Source organism: Centrocercus urophasianus, unplaced genomic scaffold (assembly GCF_019232065.1).
Source record: "Centrocercus urophasianus isolate 14NV4802_14NV808 unplaced genomic scaffold, USGS_Curo_1.0 seq_10, whole genome shotgun sequence".
Taxonomy (NCBI): Eukaryota; Metazoa; Chordata; class Aves; order Galliformes; family Phasianidae; genus Centrocercus; species Centrocercus urophasianus.
Window position 1 is genome coordinate 55,443,825 of NW_024884142.1, and position 22,912 is coordinate 55,466,736.

Consider the following 22,912-nt stretch of genomic DNA (forward strand, 5'->3'; position numbering starts at 1 on the left):
TTGAAGAATTAGCAGATGTTTTCAGTATTCTCATTTATTTACAAGAATTATGCAAGCAGACATATTCAGCATTATTACTGGTTTTTTGTACACTTTCACACTGCAGTAATTTAAATTATTCTGTGAATCTATGCATAAAATTTCTTTCTCAGTTGAAAGGGCACTATAGCCTGACACCAGATATCGGAGAATATCAGTCTGCTTAGCTATGGTAGACCACAAAACATACTTTCTAGGCCATCTCCCTAGAGAAAGTTCAAAATCTTTTCAAATGTAGACACACAAAAAGCAGTTAAAGGTCATACATAAGCCTCTACATGAAATAGTTCCCTATCTTAGGAATATATCCATATTCCACTTCTATCCCTTTGTCTATTGCATTCAGGCAGCTTAACTGTCACAAAGAGTTGTTTAACTGAAGTAAAAATAGACAACATTATTGTTATGGTTTAACCCTGCAATCAGAAAAACACCACACAGTCATTCACTTGCTACCCCCAAATGGAGTGAAGGTGAGAACGGGAAACAAAACAGAGTTGGGGTTGAGATAAAAACTATTTACTAAGACAGAAGGAAAATGGAAACAAAAAGGAAAATGGAAGCAAAAATGCAATGGCAGTGCAACTACACGCCACTTGTTGATCAACACTTAGCTAACATAACAACTGAATGCTGACTGATGCCCTACAAGGCAACATCTCACCTCCTGCTAGCCAACACCCTACGTGCCACAAGTAGCAGCTGCCCCCTTGCCAAATCCCCACAGCTTTGAGGCCCTCCTCATGGTGTCACATAGTACGGGGTAACTCTGCCTAATTCAGGCTCCTGCCCTGGCTCCACGCTGCCCCTGCTGCCATGCCATTATGATGGTGGCTCTTTCCTGCAGAGCAGCTCAGCCTGATCTGGCCCTATCTGTGCTCCCATCACTCAGCAACAAGCAAAACATCAGTCTGCTAAAGCACTTCAGCCTCAGCTGAAATTAGGAAAATCTTAAAATGGTTTGAAGATACCATTTTGTTTAAGCCAAGTTTTTGGCTGTCAAGATACCCAAAGAAATCCTAGTGAACAAGTACCATGACTAGCAACTGGCCTACAGCAGGAGGGTTTGAATTTGATCCTTGAAGTCCCTTCCAACTCAAGTCACTTCTTGATTCTGTGGCTAGGAAATTTGATATTAATATTTCCACCATACAATTTCATTAAAGATTTTGTAATTAATGAGCAATACACACATGTATTAAAATAGCATATTTTCATTCCAAGTCAACAAAAAAAACTTATGGCTGTCCAGGTCACTTGGACTGCGTACTGACCGGGTTTTCAATAGCCAACCTTTATCAGATTGGCCGATAGTTGGTCAAACTGCTAAAGGTAATTGTCCATTACTTGGCCCCAGAAGAAAACTGTTAGTTGGTCAGTACATGTTATTTCTGTTCAATATCCTTTTGGTGTTTTCTATTTGTGTTGCAGTTAGTAACATCAAGTTTCTTTACTTTGATGCTTAGCTAAATTACTGACAATGAAATTAAAGTCAATTTAAATCAATAATTGCATTTGGAAAATTTATACCAAAGATATAAAAAGATGTCTGTGCTACAGTCTATAGGATGGATTAAAGACTGCAGGCTACTGAAAAAAAATTATTCTATTGATAACTTATCTGTCTTTATTAATGCCCAGATTTTCTTGGTGAAAGAAATGAGACTCCATAATCGAGCTCTGTTTACACTGGTACATAAAAAAGATGCTTTCATCAGTTAAACTTACCAGGTTGTAACATGGCAAATGCTGGAATCCTGACAAACTTGCAGGTTTGGAGTTGGATTCCTTCAAATCTTCAGAGGTAAACACACCTCTTTGGAAAAGACCATCCAGCAGATGACCTAAACTAACAGCAATCAAAAAAGCAGCTAGTTGGTATATCATGTAAAAGATCTTCCACTACCATGATCAAGTGGCCATATTTGTCTGGCAACATTTTGAAACACCTACAGAGCATCCTCAAGAATACTGACACAAAAGATGCGATGCACAGCACCTAAGTCTCACTGAATGATAGCTACGGTGTTTTGTCTTCTTCTTTTGGCTGTTCTTTATTCATCCAGCCAGCATTATCCTGTTGATGGTTCTGAATTTGCTTTGTGTAACAGCTGCTTCCTACTTCCTAATTTATAGCATCACCCTGACTTAATATATTAGCTCACCTACTTGAGTTGAAAATTTCCACTAGTACCAAAGCAACAATTTTTCTGAAGTGCTTTCCTACATGGTCAGCTCATACATTGTTTTATGCATGGGTATTCATCTTCTTACACTATTTCTCACACTATTAGCACATTTCCCTGTTTCGCAATAGCTCTTCACACAAGTCTGGTCAGGAAACTACATCTACAGTAAGTATCCACTTTAGTTTCCTGCTGGTATTTAGTAAGAGGCTACATACAAAGAAATGTTACAGAAATTACACTTGAAAATTTAAAGGATTTTGTAATTCTCTTATTCTGGACCCTCCTGAGCAGAGGAAAGAACATTTAAAGGCAGTTAAATAAGAAATCCCACAGCAGCCAAACTATATAACTTACTGCTAGAATATAATTTCCTTCATTTTCAATTTGACAGCTTGTTTTGCGGCTCTTTCAAAAGCTGAAATATTACTCTGTTATGGGTAAGACTTTAAAAACAACTATAAATAAAACACTGAGCTCTAGCTTCTAAATGCAAAGCTGAGGATAGAAACAAAATATTGCTATAGCTACCTACTTATACTATTGAAAAGATTACCAACTTTGGACAGATTTCTAAGATGCAATTATGTACTTCCGGATGGAAGAACTCAGGTTCTCATCAAGCATGAAGAGACACATCTGTCCCACTGTTACTTCTGTCACATCCTATTCCACCACAGATTTTTCCAGTCTAACAACCACTTTGATGAACAAGCCTCTCCTTTTCTGCCTATGTATTACTGACCTACAATATCCTTTTTTACCAATCCTTTTGCAAGCTGCTATTGTTCCTCTGCTAACAGTATGTTAAAGAGAAACATGAATTGATGATTATAAGTGAATTAACTTCGGTGTGGTGGTTGAAAACAGGCACCAGAAATCTACTGCAATATGTCACTATTTCACACTTTATCCAGAAGCCAATAATGGTAAAAGCCCATGGAACTGATTTAATTAGTGAATTGCATATACCTAAGCTAGCAATGGCACAGAAAGTAGTAACCACCACCTTACCTTATTTGATGAGCAAACACCAGTCTCACAGTTAGGGATCATCACAGATTTATAAGGAAGGACCATAACACAGCTGGATGCATATGAGGAACCTACATCACATCCACCTGGAGACTTCTGTAATTCATGCAGATTTTACACTAGCATCATGTCATCGCTTTGCAGCCCAGTCCCATTCCTTGTTTGGGTCCCTTTCATGGCAAACTTCGACACCACTAGCATCAACTACCCTTGACCAACACACAGAGCTTGCCAGAGGAACCAGTCCTTATTTACCTTATAATGGATTCTTACAGGATCTTACAACTCTTCTTTACTAAAAAATATATTTTGTGGTGAAAATGTAAACTCTTCTTTCAACTGAACATTCTGGGCCTTTTGCTTCATTTGCAAAGCATATATATATTAAAAATCACAATTGTTTTCCATTTGGAAGACTGAAAACCAACAGACCTAGCTGGAAAGCTTCCAGTACAGCCTGAGATGATCAAGAGATTTTAATACTTTACTCCTGGCTCCCACTGCCAGTAACAAGCACGTTACTCCATTGAGAGCTATATCCCAGACATGGCCTAATTTGCTGGGCTCCTGTTCTCCTGATATCTCTACATCTCCTTACATCCTGGGATTTCTTACCACAACCCATGGCTCAGCACTAGGGCAGCACTCAGGGGAGGCAGCGATCACCTCTTGCTGTGCTGGTATTCTTAACCAGTTGCCCCACTCTGCTGCAGTTTCTCATCAAGGTTGGAAGTAGTGGGCCAGCATCCCCAGTCAAACATTTTGAGGTCCTATCACAGGAAGTACTACATCAGAGAGCAGTCTTAGAATAATACTTTTATTTAAATGACAAGCAATTGCTGTTTATTTTACTGCAATATAATATACTGTAATTATTATCTAATAATCTAGTTTAATCATTTACTAAGAAATGTGCTTACTAGAAATAATTTGGCATTTTTATTTTGTTTTCATGGTCAATATTATTATTTTTGGGGCAGCAGGGTAGGTATTTTCTGATCATAATAGTTTTGTATTCTGGCACTGCTCCAGATGTTAATTCTGTTTACACAAAGGACTTGACGTAGACCTGAACTTGTGGCCCACAGGAGTGGCACAGGAGGACAGTATGACAGTTTTCAGTAGTAAGAGTCAGTCTCCCACAGGCTCTCAAGTAGTAATCAAGGTGCTTACATGGAAAACACTGGCAAGCATCCCACCGAAGTTCCTTGTAAACCTCCATTCTCCTCTAGGAACACTCCTTCAGCTTCAAGTGTGCTCTCATTGGTGAAATATTTATTTAAAGCTTACTGTGGCCAGATTTTTTTTTCCTGTAAGGTAGCCCAATTTGACACTGAAATTGTTTGTGATCGATTTTGGTGATGTAAAAAATCACAACCTGGCTTAGAAATATATGTCATTACAGTTTATTATAAGCTAAAAGTAAAAACAGAAGTTAATAACAGAAGGATATTTCTCCACTTTTGTAAAAAAAAAAAAAAAAAAAACCTAACATATTATGGACAGTCCTATATACACAAATAAATATAATTTTCTAATGCTCCAGTACTTCGCTTACAAAAAAATTGTAAAGACCTTTGTAAAGGTGGGTAAGTAACTGTAACTGCCTTCCCATTAAACACAGAATATGGAACTTCAGGATTTAGCCTCCCCAGAACCAGAACCTTGGAACTCAAACAGGAAGACGCATCCTCCTGTTATAAAAAAATATTTTTTTATCACAGAAAAATATGTAAGTTCACACAGACATGAATAACATGAATAAAGGCCAAAGTATATAACAAAATATCTCCTACACCTTTTAAAAGGGAAATCCTGATATTCACAAAGTTTTACACAAGTGTTAAGCCATTAAACACGTGTAACTGCGATGAAGATGGCTTAGTCGCAGGATTTAGGTGGGCAAACAATAAATAGCTGTCTATTAGAGCACTGGCATTTGTAAAAGGGAATAATTTTTAACATTCATGGAATTTTCCTTTTTAAAGGAGCAGAACAAATTGCAACTACGTATGTTGTGAGGTGATGTTGATAAGGATGTGGCAATTATTTTTTTTTCCTGCAAGAAGCATTAACTTATGAAATATAACAGTTTGTGTTGTGGAGCAAGTCTTTGTGACAGTATCATTATAATTACCTTTCATGGAAGAGCATTCTGTTTCATTTAGAAACTATTAAAGAAAATTCACCAACACAGAGGAGAGACATAAGATTCTCAGCTCCTCGGACCTTCTGGAATGAATAACTTACTGAAATGAGAATTTCAATTAAGTTGTTCAACCAACCAAAGCCAGGCAGATTCACTGAGGCAGCAGCGACGCATGACACCTACGACATCTTCATGCTCTTGCTTCTCCCCACCTTCGGCCACTACTGGAATGGAACAGGTCAGAATTTCTTCCAGTGGGAAAGGCAGTTCCTTCACAATCATCACACAAAAGCAGTCACTCTCTGAACACACTGCCGTTTTTCAAACAGAATAATCAATGTTGTAGTCGTGCCTCTGGCAGATTTGTTCCCTGGCAGCCCGAGCAGGCAGGCAGGTACCAGCACTGTGGGGTGGTCCAGCCCAGTGCCCTGCCACCATGGGGTGCAGCAGGCAACTGCGGTGCTGCCAAGCGTTAATGCCTGTAAGGCTTACAGTGGCAGCAGTGACACATGGGAGGGTGGGAGGGAATTTATAAAATATATATAAGCCAAGGTTTGTAAAGAGAGGCATCAAATTGTGTTGCAGGCAATGATACTGATGCTATAGATAGGGATGTAAACTGAACTCTCAAACCAGTCAGGTGTTTCTTAGGAAAAACAGAGAGGGAACATTTTTGGAGGAATATAATCCCTGATTCACACACCACAAAGACAGTATTAAAAAAAATACATTAGCAACATTTGAAAATTACTGTTTAAGAATAAAAATGCCATTCTAAAAAAAAAAAAAAAAGTCGATATTCTAATGAGGGACACAGAATCTCTATCCTTGCTAGTAAGGCATGTTGCAGGTGAATGGGCCAGCTCTAAGCAGCAGCACAGTCCTTGCCATTCCTCCAGCCTCATGAAGCTGAAGGGAGGCTTGCTTGCCTCACCTCGAGTTCCCACTGGGCCACAGTCCTCAGGCAGGTCTCCACCTCCCTCCTGCTCCAGCTTCCCTTTTTTCTTCTGCATCAAGGGCAGAATTCCAAGTGTTTCCAGTTTCTCCTATTTCTATCCCAAAGCCTATCTGCAGATCAGAAGTTCTCTGCAGTTAAGATTTATCACCAAATAGTTATTCTGGGCAACAGATACTGATCTCATAACATTATTTGCTGCTTAGGTCATCAGCCTAAATGCATCTGTGTTTACTGACAGTTTTTTAAATATTTATTCTTTTTTGATACATGGCATTTCAGGCCTGCTAGTTTGAACTGTTGCAATGAAGAGTTGCTCACAGTAAAAGAAGGAAGTCATTTTCAAGTATATTTTTAGCCACATGAAGTCAATCCATTTCAGCTCCATTCCTGCAAGATGCATCTCAAACACTGACACATCCTTCCACAAACCCTCAAAAGCAGCTGCAAATCACCAATGACTGCAGGTTTGCACGAACCTCACAAGTTCCCTTCATTCCTAATGGACACTCCCAAACACTGCTGTCCATCCTCTAATTGACTGTTCTCAATCCATGCTCTCCAGACCTAGCTAATATTCTAGCTAATACTGTCTTGCACTGGAGTGACACCATGTAAGTATTGTTATAAGTGCATGTAAAATCAAGCAACATCAAAATGGTTATGCACCAGCGATAATAATAATTTTAGCAGTAGTCTAGCACTGCTCTGTGCAGCCTGGCTCAGACCAATCTCCTAAGAAGTCTCTAAGAGACTTTCGTACCACAACCTGCAGGGTTCCTTCACCTACTCTAGTGGCCACAGTACCTCTGTAATAGTAACTATGGACTACTTCACAAACATCTGCATCAGTTTGCTGCTGTCACTTCACCACTTCACCCTGGCCTCTCTCCACAGCCAGATTACTCTCCATGGTATGGAAACTTGGCCAGGAGAGAAAAACGTTGAGTCAGCTCTGCTGGCCAGTACACTCTTCATATAAACACCAAAGACCCTCAGGCATCCAACAGATGCCGCTGCACATTTGTTTTGTAACCAGAGCTGCCGCACGTGGCCCGAGAGCAGCGCAGCTGCGCATGGCTGCCATTAGGCAGGGAGGCAGATAAATACCCAGACAGACAGCCGGAACTGATCACCCTCACCTGTGGGCTCCATCTACTGCCTTGTGGGGACACTGCCAGTTCAGGAACCGCACTTAGCAGGCAGCCTCGTGATTTCCAAGGAAAAAACAAGCTGTGAATTCGCACCTCATCAGTTAACAAAAATACCTCTTTACATACACTCCTCAGGGACTTAATCCTCTACAGGTCCCACCTTGCAGCTCAGTTAGCCCCCACCATCTCTACTATCATCCTCAGGACTGCACAAGCCCTCTTGCAATGGATTTCTCTACTTGGGATAGAACAGCTCAAACCTCATTTGCTCACAATGCGATACTATTTTCCTTATTTCTCCTACTTTGCAAAAGCGTAAGCAATCACAGGGAATACAAACTAAGCAAATGCATATCAGCAGCTTTATTTATCTCAAAACAAGTGTCGTCCTTTGCCTCATGACTCGTTAATGATTTTAAGCTTATCAGAAAAGTCATCTTTTTGTTGTTGTTGTTGTTGTTCAGGCAAAATTGTCATTTACAGATTTTTATTTCTGACTCACTTATTCTTGAATAATTATGAGTACAGTTTTATAAACTCATCCTTCATTCCTTCCAGAAAACAAACACTGCTCTACAGGATTCTTGCTTATTCCAGCAAAAGAACAAAGTAATCTGAAGTCTACCATTTGAAAATCTGTTTGAACATTCCTGCCAATTTTTATTTTCCACACAGTTAAGTCATTTTAAATAAACTGTGATATTATTGGATTACAGGAAGCCAAATAAGAGATCTTTCTTTTCTGAAGCCATAGTTAATTCCAATTCATTTTGTTCCATTTCTCCTTTTTTTTTTTTTCTCTCTTTTTTTTTTTTACAGTCAACAGAAATGGTCAACTTCAGAAGTATATTTTCAAAAGTACAATTTAATATGACTTAAGTTTTGGGGAATATGGCATCTAGGAGAATTTTTCTATCATCTCTCTCTGTTATAATTTTTTAACATGTATTTCCAGTAAAAGCAAACTAACAAAGCAAAAGAGAAATTAAGATAAACTCTTTATCCCATACTTGTGATTGATAGAAACAAACCCACCAACAATAATGATGCAAGTTAAAGCAGGTGTTTGCCAGCATGGCCTGAAACACATTCTCATTGGTTTGGAAAAAAAAAAAAAAAAATGTATGAATCAAATGTTAATTTTTCCCCAAGGATGACTACCTTCAAAACAAACTGTATAAAACAAACGTTAAAAAAGAAATTTGTAAGTCAGTTTTAACTTTGATCAGTGGTTAGTTACATTACACAGGCCAAAAATCACCTGAACTTTGTTCATATTAAAATATTTTTTGCTATTCGCTTTGGATAAAGGAACAAAGATGTCAGTGCTCCTCCAAAAGTAATGCGAATATAGGGAATATTAACAATCAGCTGTGAGCTTATAGTCCTTGATGAACTACATTAGATCCTATTTTCTGAAATATGAATGCTAAACTATAAAAAAGCCCTTATTCTACTTTCTTTTGACATAGCGTAGAAGAGAGCAAGAAAGCTTTGCTGTCAACAGCTTCATGTGAATACCCACCTCCTCTGAAGTAACTGGGAGAACTTCACTGGTGGCTCCGGTGGGGCTGGAAGGTGACAGCTGGTGCCACAGTGGTCATGGGAGGGCAGAATACAGGAGCATGGCACATGGCAGCAGATTGGAAGCCTCTTTGCAGACACTAGGAAATCATCTAACTTAACCATGAATTATGGCCAAATATGCACATACACTTTAGGATTTGCGAGCTCAGAGACTATTAAAGTTACAGCTGTTATCTGGACTGACTGGACCTAATTTCTTAATGCAGTTTATTAAATGCGTACAATGTGATAAAATATATTTTTAATATTTTTAATGTGTGTGAAGAACACACATTTGTTGGTTACTTACAACAATAGAATGCCCTAAGAATCAGCAAAACACACACTTGTGTTTTCTCATGTAATTAGCAAATTTCTACATCCTTTTCCAGAATGCATAAAAGTATTTACATTTCAACTTATTGTACTTGGAAAGCAGTGCTTTCATAAATTTAAGCCTACTCAACTTTGTCATTACTCCTTCTATTAAACTCTACCTGAAAAGCAATGTTGCATTCTAAAACAAGAAGGAGAACTGACTTTAATCCAAGTAGACATAGGAGCATAAAGATAAATTATTACATTTCCTAAAAAAACCATTGATAACACAAAAGAATGGATATTTTCATGACTTTTTTTTTGTAAGCCAAGTCAATGAGAAATGATTCTTCAGAGATATAATAATAAAAGCAATCTAGAATATTCCAGGTTCATAGCCAGATCTCAATATTCTTTTGTAAAATAATGTAATATTTTTTTGGTTTTTTTCTCTTAAATTTTTTTTTCTTCTTAAATTAAAGTCTCATTTGTCTTCGTATAGTGCTCAGTTTTAGTGAATGATTATTTGTTGAGATACCATAGGAAGTCCACCATGGTCATACATACATAGGTAAGTCATCTGTACTGTTCTACTTATCCGCATGAAATATATAATGGGAAGAGACAACTGGAAACACGGAATCATTTTTGAGTGTACTATTAAAATATATTTATTGTTTGAAAGTCTTAAAATCATGAAGTTTAACAGTCAGGAAGGGTAATAGACAAGCAGCTTTTATGATTAAAAGGTAATTCTGGACATATCATCTGGGTTTTTCTGAAAAATCAAGACTAGAAACTATTTTCTGTAATGGATGAGGGTATTTTTAATACCTTTGTAATAATTAATACCTTTGTATTAAGTCAGAACTGATGCTTATTTGGCCTATGGATTAATTGTCCAAGAAGCACAGCAGGTACAAGAAACACTTTCAAAGTGTCATGATGCAATTTTACTATAGATAATTCTACTGTATATCTATGCCAGGCATGTGACTGGAGTCTGTGAAAGAGCCTTTGCTGAAAAAGCATAACTTTTTGTTCTTACTCAAGAGCAGACTAAAGAAAAAAAATGACAGAAAAAAATCCCTTTTTCCAAAACCATGATAGCCCTCAGCCAGCTTTCCAGGTGCCTTGAAACTGAAGTTCTTATGCATAAAAAGGCACAGAGAAGTCCCATTTTGCAAAAGAAATAGCAACTGGATGGCCCCCACTTTATTTCATCACTGTCACCCAAGAAGTAAAGCACAAGGAACAATCACAAATGCTGATGTTCACCAGCTAGTATTTGCCCAAATTGTTAACAGATCTCAGGTAGCTCATGCCATCAGTGACTCTGCACTGGAATTGGAAAGCTGTTCATTTTTCACATATTGCCCATCATTTTCATGTCCAAAATATTATATGTTTGCTCTCCCTAGGATGCTGGCTGTTAACTGTCTCTCTGAAACACTGAAAATCAGCCCAAGTATCTGTAGAAGAAGGAACAAAAATAAAGACCTATTTTCTATGCTGGTCTAGTAGGCAGGGAAGAAGAAAAAATGACTTTAGTTTCCTCAAAAATGTTTGTTTCAATGAAGAAACTGTATGTTTCTATCCAAGCACTCATCTTCTGTCCTTGTTACATCTTTGACACAGACGCAGGGGATAAAATGGTGCTGATGAAAGTGAATCAGCCCTTCCAGACGTGTAATGATCTCATAGTCAGGCAGAGCTAGGTTAGCAAGATCAAGGCCCAGCATCCGTGAGATGACCTCTCGGAAGTCTGCCAGCTGCAAGAGCAAACAGAGAGGAATTACTAATGCGTTAATTACCAAGAACAGGAACACATGGAAAAAAACATATGTGCACACATACAGACACGAGCATTTACAGTAGCAGTGCAAAATATCGAAATTTCTGCTGTTCATCAATGCAGAGGGCTGAAAAGGACTAGGGGATACTTCAAGCAATGAAACAAGAGCTGAGATGCTAAGGATTAAAAAAAGAAAAAAAGAAAAAAAACACAATTTCAAGTGTTATTTTAGCATCTTTCATATTATATATTCCCTACTCATTAAATAGAGAAAACTGAGGAACCGATGGGAAGAGGAGCTGTATTTGGTCTAGTTAACTATACAGACAACTGGAAACTAGCAGGCATGCATCATAGCATGTAAGAAGATGCTGGTCCTGACCTTAGGTTCCCAACCTCTCACTACCACAGCTCTTTACCCATCACTTCATTGTGGAAATGGCAGCAGAAGAAAGAAGAAAGGTGGAGGCTTTGCACATTTCAGTATCTCACTTCGACTTGGAATCAGGATAGAGTAAAAATTCAAGCAACCTGGGAAATAAATGCATAGCTCTTCCGTACATGGCTACTGAAATTATATCATGTGAAGAAATTTTGGCAAGGTACTTAGAGAAAACAGTTTCTCTTATCAGTTCCAAATGGATAGACATCCACAAGTAAATATCATCACTAGTGACTGTGACAATAAAAAGGCAAAAACATGAAGAGCAAACAAATATGAACACTGATTTACTTAGCTCAGGATAAGGCAGCTTATAAGTCACATTTCACCAATGTTCACAATGTTCTGTGAAATTACACCACCCAGACGATTGATACCTTAACAACCCTTATGATCCATATACAATTTAAAAGAGGAAAATGTTCCTTTTCAAGGAAATGTGCTTATATGCTTATCTATTCGAACTTCAAGTTCCCCAGCTCCAAGCCAGGAGATATGTGGTGCAGTGTTCCAGCCAAAGATAATTTATTTTAATTCACTATAGTGAATGAACAACACATCCGGAGAGAATTCAGCAACTTTCATCAGCAAATAGCCTAAACAGGAAAGAACACAGAGCCCCTAAAAATCCTTTAAGTCATCCATTTGTGTGAACTTAAAATTGAAGATTTTTTTCTCCACATTAACAGAACAACACTGTCTCAAAAACAAACATTTCTGTGGAAATGTAGCAAACAGGTTACTTGCAAAGAGAAATTCTCACACAAACTGACAAACACAGCCAGCACTCTTAGACATAAGAATGCCCAGCCAGGGGACATAAATCTGAATTTTAAAAACTCTGAACTAGAGTGACAGGAGATACATGCTGGATGATCTTTTGTAATCTATCATGTGTTGTACGTGAAGCAAGATGCATGTTTATACTCCCATGCAGATGCCATGCTGCAAGTACATTATGAACAATTTTAAATGCTTGTACTAAACCATATAAGGACACAAAAAACAATTAAATGAGAAATATATTTCACCCCTAAAAACAATGCACAGAAGTCTGAAACATTTAAAAGTCTTTAGCATAAAGAAGAGGAATTCAATAAACTTTGACATGATTATCCCAGCTTTCCACCCACAATGTTAAAAAGTCTCCTTTCCCATCCAAAATTTTGGCCTAAGTTTTCCATGTTTTGTTGCTGCTTTCTTCCTTTCAAGCTTGTTAATTCTTGTGTGTCTGTTCATTCTACCTTAAAAGACATTATTTAAAACATGCTTCATTACCTCTGCTGAAGATCTTTTATTGAAATCTTCCTAGAAATTGGCATTGCCATTCATCTGGAAGTATCTTGCCCTTTTGTTGTGAAAATTCAGTTTTATCCTGCATATTACTGGTTAAATTCAGAAATACCTAGGGTAATTTTTCCTCTTCAACTTAACGGAATCATAGAATATCTTTAGTCAGAGGGACCCAATAGGATCCCTGCTATCTTGTCTCAGGTGCAGAATGCAGCACTCGTTCTTTTTAAACATCATACAGACGGTGATGGCTCAACCCTCCAATTGGTCAAGATGCCTCTTCAGGACCTCTCTACCCATAAGAAAGTCAATGGCATCTCCTAATTTATTATCATCTTCCAGACTTTAGACTAGTCTAAAGCACAGAGAAGAACATTCAACACTGTTCAATTCCAAGTACCAGTTCATTTTCAACTACTCCAACCTGAACCTTATTTTTCACTTGGGTATGTTCTGGGCACAAGAACAATTGTTGTCTTAAGCAGTTGGCAGTAGTGCAGTTCTGCATATTTTTAATTTTCACATAATAGAAAATATCTATTCAATACTACAATGTGATGCAAAATTAAACATAATTATATCCTCAGGAAAAAAAAAAAAACACACACACAAAAGAAAACACTCGAATGCACGTACAAGTCAACCTAAGCATATGAACAGTTCCATAAGGCAACAGTAATTTCAGTTTCTTACGCCTTTCTTAACATACACATTCAGATATACTGTGCTTATATTCTCACTAAATATATGCGTGTGTGCTGAGAGAAAAATTTAACATCTGCATTCATTACTTTTTACTGAACAAGAGAGAGTTTTGTCCCTGCTTAGTGTCCACAGCAAGGAAGAATGAGCAAGTCTAAAGCAGATAAAGAATTACTTTGAGTTGGGGGTATGGAAGGTACTTTCCTTGGGTGATGTTTCAGAAGTTTGAAGTGTTTATTAGCAAGAGAGTTTGTAATTATCTGACTTGGCAACAGTATGTTTACCTCAAGGGGACATTTTAGTAAGTAAACTGTTAGGATGCAGGAGAGTACATTATGCTTATTACTGGCAGATCTCTTATTAGCAAAATAGCATTAATTTTCATCAATGCTACATAAGCATCAGTCACAGGTTTTACAAACAGCTTAGCTCCCCATTTAGCAGTGTGGTTCCACCTGCAAGTGTTTGAAACATTCTTGTAACACAGGTGACCACAGGCATCAGTGAAATACAAGCTGATATTCCTCCTCAAGCTTTCTGGGTTAATGAAGAGCTAGTAATTTGCTGTGCTTAAGCATTCTGCATTTTGTACCCCACCTCACTTTTCCCATGTTTTTCACATTTGGCCAAAGAACACTTCAATGGCATTCAAGTGGTCTGAAAAGCCTCATGTTTACTCAGTACAAATACAACATCTGTGTCATTTTAACAAGTACTCAATGTATGACTACAGAGTATAATTTTCTGAATATAATTAATGCCCTTTTCTGTGTGCAGGATGCTTAGCTACCACGTGAGACAAACAAAGAAATGATATTTCTCTGCCAAATTTCCAACATTCATTATAAAACAAGAATGCTAAACCCTTCCAGAAAAATCCTCAGTTGTTTTTCTAGTTCCAACAGGAGTAAAACAATATTTTTTTCAGATTCATCTTTGGAAAAAGCATTCTTAAATATAATCCAGAATTGTTGTCGAGACCAGTAACTAATGTAAGAATTTTAGTTAGAAAAACTGACAACATTCTAAGCAACTGGGATTAGAATATTAAAATGACATATTATTGATGTTAAGTAAATATCCCATTGGCTTTAGTAACAATGCTGTGTTTTTATTAAACAGAATATGATGGAGCAATTACATTCATATTTCCTAATTTACTGAAACTATTATGGAACAGATTTACTAGCATGTCTCCCACTTCAATTTCTCGCACCTCATAATCTTTATACGCACTCACTGTGTTTCTTATGGATAAGTAACCAAAAAGTTTTTCCTCACTCAAACTTTGAAAACGCTAATGTGTCACAAATCAACTAAAAATAGTTGCATTCAATATCACTTGTCTTAAAAAGAAAAAAAAAAATCCTTTGTGTGGCATATACCTGGTAAAAAGTAAGCAGGCTTTATTCACCACAATATACAGAAAAAAAGTCATACTTTAAAGATACTAGGACTTTTAAGCATTTTTACACTTCTCCAAAATGTGATGTAAACCAAATGTTTTGCAGTGCACAAAGACAAAAAAAGCAATATATTTACTTTTCATTGCCTTGCATTTAAACTGGAAGAGCTCTGCTTCTTTGAATCACTAGTCAGTATTGTCTTGCTTATTCACACAAGTTGTCAGCACAGCTGGATAACTGCTCCACCTACATCACATTCTTTTGTCCTAAGTGACACCCAACACTTGTAGAATAGCTGGATACCTACCTGTCTTTCCCTTTTTGCTAATTCTGCAAGGCTTGTTTTAAGTACCTTCATTTCACTGGAAACCACTTCTAACATATTTTTGGCTTTTTCTTTTTCTTCAGTAGCTTTCTGTTCCTTTAAGTTAAGTTCTGATTTGACAGAGTTTAATTGTTTCTCAGCTTTTTCCTTCATTCTTTCCAATTTGCCTTGAGACTTATTAAGTTCTTCTATTGTTCTGTTCTGCTCTAGAGTCTGGATCTGCAACAAGCAATTTGTAAAATAATGTTAAATTTGCCACAAATTTTGTGTAGTATGAGCAAGTAAGGATATCAGCAGTAGGCGCTTTAATACAGATTCTTGAGGAAATGACATGCATGTGTGGACTGAGAAGTTATTAAAGCAAACTGGCCAGTGTTAACTCAGTCAGCAGACTATTGTTCAAAAAACAGCTAGTTCTCTGCAGGTTTTGCAGAAAGATGTATCTGCATAGAAAAAAAACTCCAAAGTGAGGCTTCACTGTCTGCTAGCTGCTGGGAAAATAATCCAGGAAAAGAGTTTTGGCTGGTGAAAATCTTTCAGTTGAAAGTCATCTGCTTTAATCCACAAGCTAAAAGACACTGTTGTATAAAATAAGTCTTCCTTACTTCCAGTGGTGACAAGCAACCACAGAGTACTTGTTTCCACCTATTGCAAGGTAATAAAACATGGAAATAATGAAAATTTATCATGCCTGTTTTACAGTATAAAAAAAAAAAAAAAATACTCCCCACTCTTATAAGAAGAAATTTGCTGTGATCAATGCAGAGGAAATACAGGATTACATACATGCTGATGAGAAAGAAAGGGATGCACGTATCATACTTTTCTTACACTAACCTGAATATTTACATGGTGTTTTTCAGTTGTTATTTAACATATCAAGACAAATTGCTAAATATACTGTCATATTATTTTTATTTTTCTACATAGATTTCTACATAGCAGTTCTCCATTAATGCATTTATTGTAAATGAACTCCAGCTGTATCCAGTTGGAACATAAACATGGGTAGAAGCACAAATGTAATGTTTCAACTTACCTTAAGTTCATTGGCTTCAGACAGCTTGGCTTTGAGATCAGTATTCGTTTCCCTTGCCAGATCAAGCTGCTTCTGTAATCTCTCTATCATCTTTTGCAACTTTCTGACAGTGAGATTGGCCTCATCCCTCTCCATAGCTAGTGATGTCCTTATTTGTTTCTCTTCTTCCAGCTGGGTTATTTTCTGCCTCAGAAGTTTCATGTGCAACTCCTTGCTTTCAAGTCTTTCTTTCTGAGTCTTCAACTAGTTTTATGATCACAAGGAAATTTGTGTGAGAGAAAGTAAATGGCATTACATAGGTTGTTGTGTAAATCCAATCTCCTTGCAGCACGCTTACGCTGAACTCCTAATCCTGCTTCTGTAAAGCAGTATGTACATACGTACATTAACTTGGTACCTTTTGTACTATCCCTAAGCTTGAGCACTACCTTTTAAAATGTAGTTACGTGCAGACCACATGCTATTTGAACACAAACACTTGTGCATAGTTCAGAACATCAGAGATTGTCCCAGATATAAGGAACTTGTCAAATGAAAGATGCAACAGACTTTCCTTAGGCAGACGGTGATTCCACTGCAGTAGTTTAAGATATTTCCACATTTAACCACTTTATTAAGGCTAGTGTGCAAATAGAGTCATCATACAGAAGTAAGAATACACTCATCCACTACTCCAGTACAAAGTTCAGCAGCTTAGTTTTGTAATTTTGGTGCTCAGGAAGTGACTTATTTTCAGCTTACAAAACTGAATTTGTCAGGCTGTACCCTGAGAGGAATGTTAGTGTTAACTCAGAGAGGTAGTTATATCCAGAAAAAGAAGGAAAAAAAAAAAAAAGAAAAGAAAAAAAAAAGAAGTGGTTTTAAACCTTAAATAGAACTCATTCTAAGTTTCAAACCACTATAAGCCTAACATCAGAAGACTTCATTCTGTCACAACAGGGTGACCGACTGGTGTCTAATAAATCTGCACAGATTATCAAGGCTCCAAGATGTCCACAGTTCCTGAAACGCTGCAGTTCTACTTGCATCTAGAGAAGCTGCGTAACATTCCCTCCTTCCCACCAGATCCTTTTAGATTTAAATATCAACACCTTCCCATTAGATATTTTTAATTTTAAACATAAATAGGAGTTATTTATAGAAGTATATTGTAATAATGTATTAAAAAGTACATAATTAGACATATTATGTTTTTTTTAAGAAACTGAGAAAAACAGTCTCGTACATTTAACTAGCAGCATTTTTATTTGCTCAGATATGCAACTCGTTTGCATAGTTTGCAAATATTTATCTTCTCTTTATGTAAAGTAATAGACATCTTTAGTATTCTATGTACATTTGTGACGTTTCAATCTTTTGCCTTTAGCAAGCCACCACGCAAACCTAGCCATAACAGTGTCTTGCCTTGAAAACAAAAAGTAATAGTGTTTTTTGCTTACCTTCCTTCTTAGGCTATATGTCACAGTCTTGCTTTCAATCACTGCATCACCTTCCAGTTTGACTAATTGCTCTACCCGAGCCAGAATTGCATTCACATTCATATCAAATCCAACCTCTGCTGCAATGCTATTCAGCTTCATCATTTCATTAAGTTGTTCCAGAAATTTCATATACTAAGAGATGTGGAACAGTGGGAAAAAGAATAACAAAATTTCATTAAAATTCCTGATGAATAATTTAAAAGCAATTCCCCCTACTCGGAACCAATTATATAAGGCCAACAGACTCATATCCAAACTCCTAAAAGAATTTATTTTTAACTTGTACACCCCAAAAATCTACAAATTCTTTACTTGTCCTTATATAGGCAACATATTTGTTCATAAATATTTAGACCTAATGTTTTTATTTTCTTATCAGACTAGATTGGCTTTTGCTCCTCTGCAGCAAGAGAAGCACTAGGTGCACGTGTTCGCTTTTGACCTCAGTTCCTACCTAAGACCTTGTGCTGACAGGGAGGAGGAAGAAGGGGCAGCTGCATCTCACTTAGTGGCAGCTATCCTCACTATGAACTCTACTCGCCTTTGTTTTCTCTTACTTCTGTTGCAGATCATAACCATTGTAAATAAATAACAGGTTAAAAAAAAAAAAAAAAAAAAAAAAAAAACAGTTAAACAGTTTCATAACTACTGCTTGAACTGAAGATGATAAAACATAGCAAGAATCAGGCTTTTTCCCCCCATGATGTTTCTGGCTCAAAAAGCTTAAAAAGACAGCAGAAGGCGGCAGCAAAGCTGATTATCAACAAGGGAGAAAAATCTTTCTATTGCAGTAAAATCCTGAGAGAAATTAAGAATCTACTGCCACGTGTTCTTCACAGAGGAAACAGAAGGGAAGGAACAGTTCCATTTTCTAGTTCGCTCTTAAGATGGTGGATGCTTCATACAGAAATTATTGCATCATTGACCAATACAAAACAGCATCAAACTGTTGATTTTTGGCAAATTCAACTCACTTAGCACTGATCTTTCCCTGGTAATATGCTAACATCTGCCATGCACTTTGTCTTTCTTAGCTGCATTGGGTTGCTGGTTCAGCTATCATTTTTCAAATTCTCAGTATGCCAATGTGTTTCAAGCTATCAGTGTGTTCTCATGCAATTAATAAAGCAGCGGTGAGGACCAAGGACTGCAGATTTCTATAGATTGTGGACCAGATGATATATTACAGAAACATGAAAAAGCTCTGAATTCAAAAAAACCTGGAAAGACTTCTGATATATGTAGAGACTTTCTTTTGATCTCTTCCTTTTTTTTTTTTTTTCCATCCTCCATGTTAAATCAATTTTGAACCCACCTTTTCCAACTAGAACGGTCAGTTAAAGAAAATAGATTATGACTTGCTACACAAAGCCTTACTTTGCTAATTCACACTACTTGCATTGCTGAGTAATACCCAAGTGATCGATGCAATAGTTAGATATATTATCTCAGACTTTACTGATTTTTATGCAAAATAAAATAACACGTGTACCAACTTTTTGTTTCTCAAGCTTCAAACCATCTTGTATCATATATAAAGAGAGCAGCTCCTCTTCCAAGTGTTTCAACTGATCTTGGAAAGTCTCAGATTGTTTTTCAACTTTTCTGCTTCTCTCCAGAGCTTCTTGGTATGATCTGGTTTGATCTTCCAAAGTTTCAGTCAGTTTAGCTATTTGGGCTTCAAGTTGAGATACCACCTGTGGAGAAAGTAAGTCAACAAAAGATACAGTATTACGTAGGTTTAAAAAGGTGCACAAGATATATCCTCAAATTATTAAAAAAGGATAAAATAATTCTAAAAAAAACACAAACATACAAATTAAAAAAAAAAAAGCTGTAAAATCTGCTGTATCCACCAAGAGCAAATGGCAAAATTGGTGATGTAAGACACCCAAAAGTAAGCAGCAAAACAATATTTAAGATGAGTCAAACCAAATTTGCAGCTTAGAGCTGCAACCCAGAGCTTAGATGCAACCCATCCAGATTTGTTAGCAAACCAGCAAATACATTGTAGCACCAAAAACAAGTTATGAAGCAATTAAATGGGAAAAACATGCACAAACAATTTAGCAAACACATGCAGCATGTAGGTGAGAACATAGATATGGATAGCTAAATCTCAGAAGAGTGCCTCTCAGCTGTTAACCTGTCTTTAACTAGAAAAGTTTGCTCAGAAAAAAAAAAGATTTCTGTAATCTAGCCAAAACACAAGGCTAGAAGCGTATAACTGTACAACAAGAAACTAGATTAGTCCTTCTGAAAACACTTCAAGCACTATGTTAACTCTGCAGAACTTACTTAAAACATAATGGCTTTTAAGTTTAAACTACTTATAAATAATATAATACTTGAAAGCATCTGGTTACACTTCTGCCAATTAATGGAAGGCTCAATTTCATCCAAAAAGTTGCTTGCATCCTTCTTTCCATCTCTCCTTTTCCTACTGTCATATAAGCCTCTGCTTAGATGAATTATTACATTGTGTTTGTAACTTAGGTACTCCTCTTCACTTGTCTCTTCATTTTAAACTCCTCTGCCTCACACTGATAAAACGAATAACACACACACAACACTGCCATTAATTTTAATGGCATAGAAAGGTTTCCAACTTAGATCATAATTCAATACACACAATAGTTTACATCCTAACTACCTAAGAAACAACTGAGAAATTACTGCTGCTTGTACAGCAGTAGAAAATACTAAACTTCAGTAAACTCTAAACTGCAATAAAACTGCAAGTACACTTATACATATTTCACACTTTTCTGCACTGTATGTCACCCAGCAGAAGAAACTGTTTTCAGTAGCTTGAGTGTCTGCCTGTGGGCACAGGATTCCTTCCCGGGTTGCAGAGGGGCTGTGCGCACAGCCTGGCCACATGGGTTATGAAGGTCCCAAGAGACCACAGAAACAGAAGGAGACCAAAATCAACACTGTTAGTTTATCTGCAAGAGCATCCAAGAGTAACCTTCATCCCTGACACAGGAACAATCAACAGTTCAGGGATTTCCTAAAACAGAGGTGCATCTTGTGCCTGTATTCAGTTAATTAGGATACATTTTTTGTTCCTGTGGTCCTGATCTCCCCATAATGGCACAAGAGCTACATCAGGAGAGGGTCAGGCTGGGTGTTAGGGAAAGGTTCTTCACCAGAGGGCAATGGCCATGGAACAAGCTGCCCAGGGCAGTCGGCATGACCCCAAGCTGACAGAGTTGAAGCATTTGGACAGCACTCTCAGGCATAAGGTTTGAATTTGGGGTGGTGCAGCACAGAGCCAGGAGCTGGTCCCTTCCAACTCTGGATATTTTATAATTCTATGATCTTAACCTCCTGTGCCCATCATTTGTGCACCACGCACATTTCCTGCTCCTTCTCCTGGTATAACTACCAGATTATTTTAGAAAGGTTCCTTTTGTTTCTTGAGTTACAAGAAATTCAAGATTTCCAGACACATCTTGGGGATAGCTGGGTTCAACCCCAATGGAAATATTCTGGTTTGGTAAGATGTTATCTTAAATTTCCTGTTTTATATGCACAGGTTTTTTTGTTGGTTTTTTTTTTCATAGCTGATAACTCTATTCTGCATTGCACTCACCATCCCAAGCTGAGCTCATCTTGTACTGCATGGAAGCCTCTAGACACAATCACAGTCTTTTCCTGCGTTATTTAAAAGCCCTTTTTAAAAATAATTACATTATCATAACTTTATATGCTGCACAGAATACAGCAGCCATGGATATATACTGCAGCATAATTATGTTTTAAATTTTAACTTTTTTGTCCTAGTACTTTCTCACATTCCGTTTGGTTAGGGTTTTTTGGTCAGCTGAAAGCCACTGTGCACATTACTCTGTGTGCATGAATATAATTCATTTCCCACACATTCTTTTGTTTAGAACAACGAAAGAAGCATATGCGGGGCCCATCTTCCTCAAAATATTATGAAGATGGTACTGTAAATTGCAATGTTCACAAACATTCCTGTGTATAGCAAAAGTCTTGATTCTCAGTACAGGAATATTGTGTCAACAAAAGAAAAGCAGGTAAATCCTAATATTAAATATGCATTTATGAGAATGACATGACAAATCATTAAAAGACTTGTTAGTGAGAGAACAGGAGATTGTAATGAGCACAGTAATAAGAGTTTCAGCACAGTAATCAGTTTCAGCACTTATGAGTCGTCTGTTATATCAAGAAGCAAAAACTGATATAAACGAAATAATCTACCACCTGGTCAGCCATTCCTATCTGAGGTCAGATAGGTGGGTAGTCAAGAGAAATAATTTCAACCATATGAATTGAATTTGCTGCAATAAATCTGCAATGAACCTGAGCTCAGAGATCTCATAGCAGTGCTGAGTTCTGTGTGAACTGATGACATTTGCTTGCCACGGATGTCAGCTCCCTATGAACCCTTTCGGTATGTCATAAATAATTAATTACAAAAAAACCTGAGAGATGTCCAAACATTCAATGTACATTTTGTTATAACTGCTGTAATAGTGATTCAAAGTAGTATCTTAGCCCTGCAACAGAATATCTATCACTGGACCTTGTTACAGTATATCCTGGGATCCTTTTTTTTTTTAAATTAATATTAATGTTAACAGCTACTATACAGCTTATTAAGATCTCAGAAGCTGTTCAGATGCCTAAATCACCACAATTTGAGACAATCTTCAAGAGCATTTCAGATTTCATGGAAAATCTTACTGCAGATACAGTGAATAATATTTCTCACTGGCATCCTAAAATTCCAACTCTTCACAGGTCCATTTGACCAGTGCACATACAGGGGTAAGTCAAACACAGCAGATGCTAAGTTGAACATTCTGCTGACAGCAGCCCTGACAGCATGATCCCGTACACCAGATGCCCAGAGGAGAAGCAGCAATGATTTAAAAAACAAAAGCTTTTTTTTTTTTTTTTTTTTTTGGTAAAAACAAAAGAAGCTTTCTAGGGTAGGCATCAAAAGACTCAAAATGTATTTTTCTCCCTCCCATATTTTTGCATTGTCTTTT

General features: G+C 37.2%; 1 protein-coding gene across 7 annotated transcripts in view; it reads right to left on the reverse strand.

The window, feature by feature from the left end:
• Positions 1-10,047: 10,047 nt before the first annotated feature.
• Positions 10,048-22,912, reverse strand: part of CCDC170 (coiled-coil domain containing 170) — a 46,446-nt gene continuing 33,581 nt past the window's right edge. For all 7 annotated transcript variants that reach the window (XM_042816392.1, XM_042816382.1, XM_042816408.1 and 4 more), the window contains 5 exons: positions 19,382-19,582; positions 17,844-18,017; positions 16,405-16,647; positions 15,348-15,584; positions 10,048-11,174 (listed from right to left, as the gene is read on the reverse strand). In XM_042816392.1, coding sequence (XP_042672326.1) covers positions 10,974-11,174; positions 15,348-15,584; positions 16,405-16,647; positions 17,844-18,017; positions 19,382-19,582 — 1,056 coding nt within the window. In that variant the 3' untranslated portion in view covers positions 10,048-10,973. The remainder of the gene's footprint in view (positions 11,175-15,347; positions 15,585-16,404; positions 16,648-17,843; positions 18,018-19,381; positions 19,583-22,912) is intronic.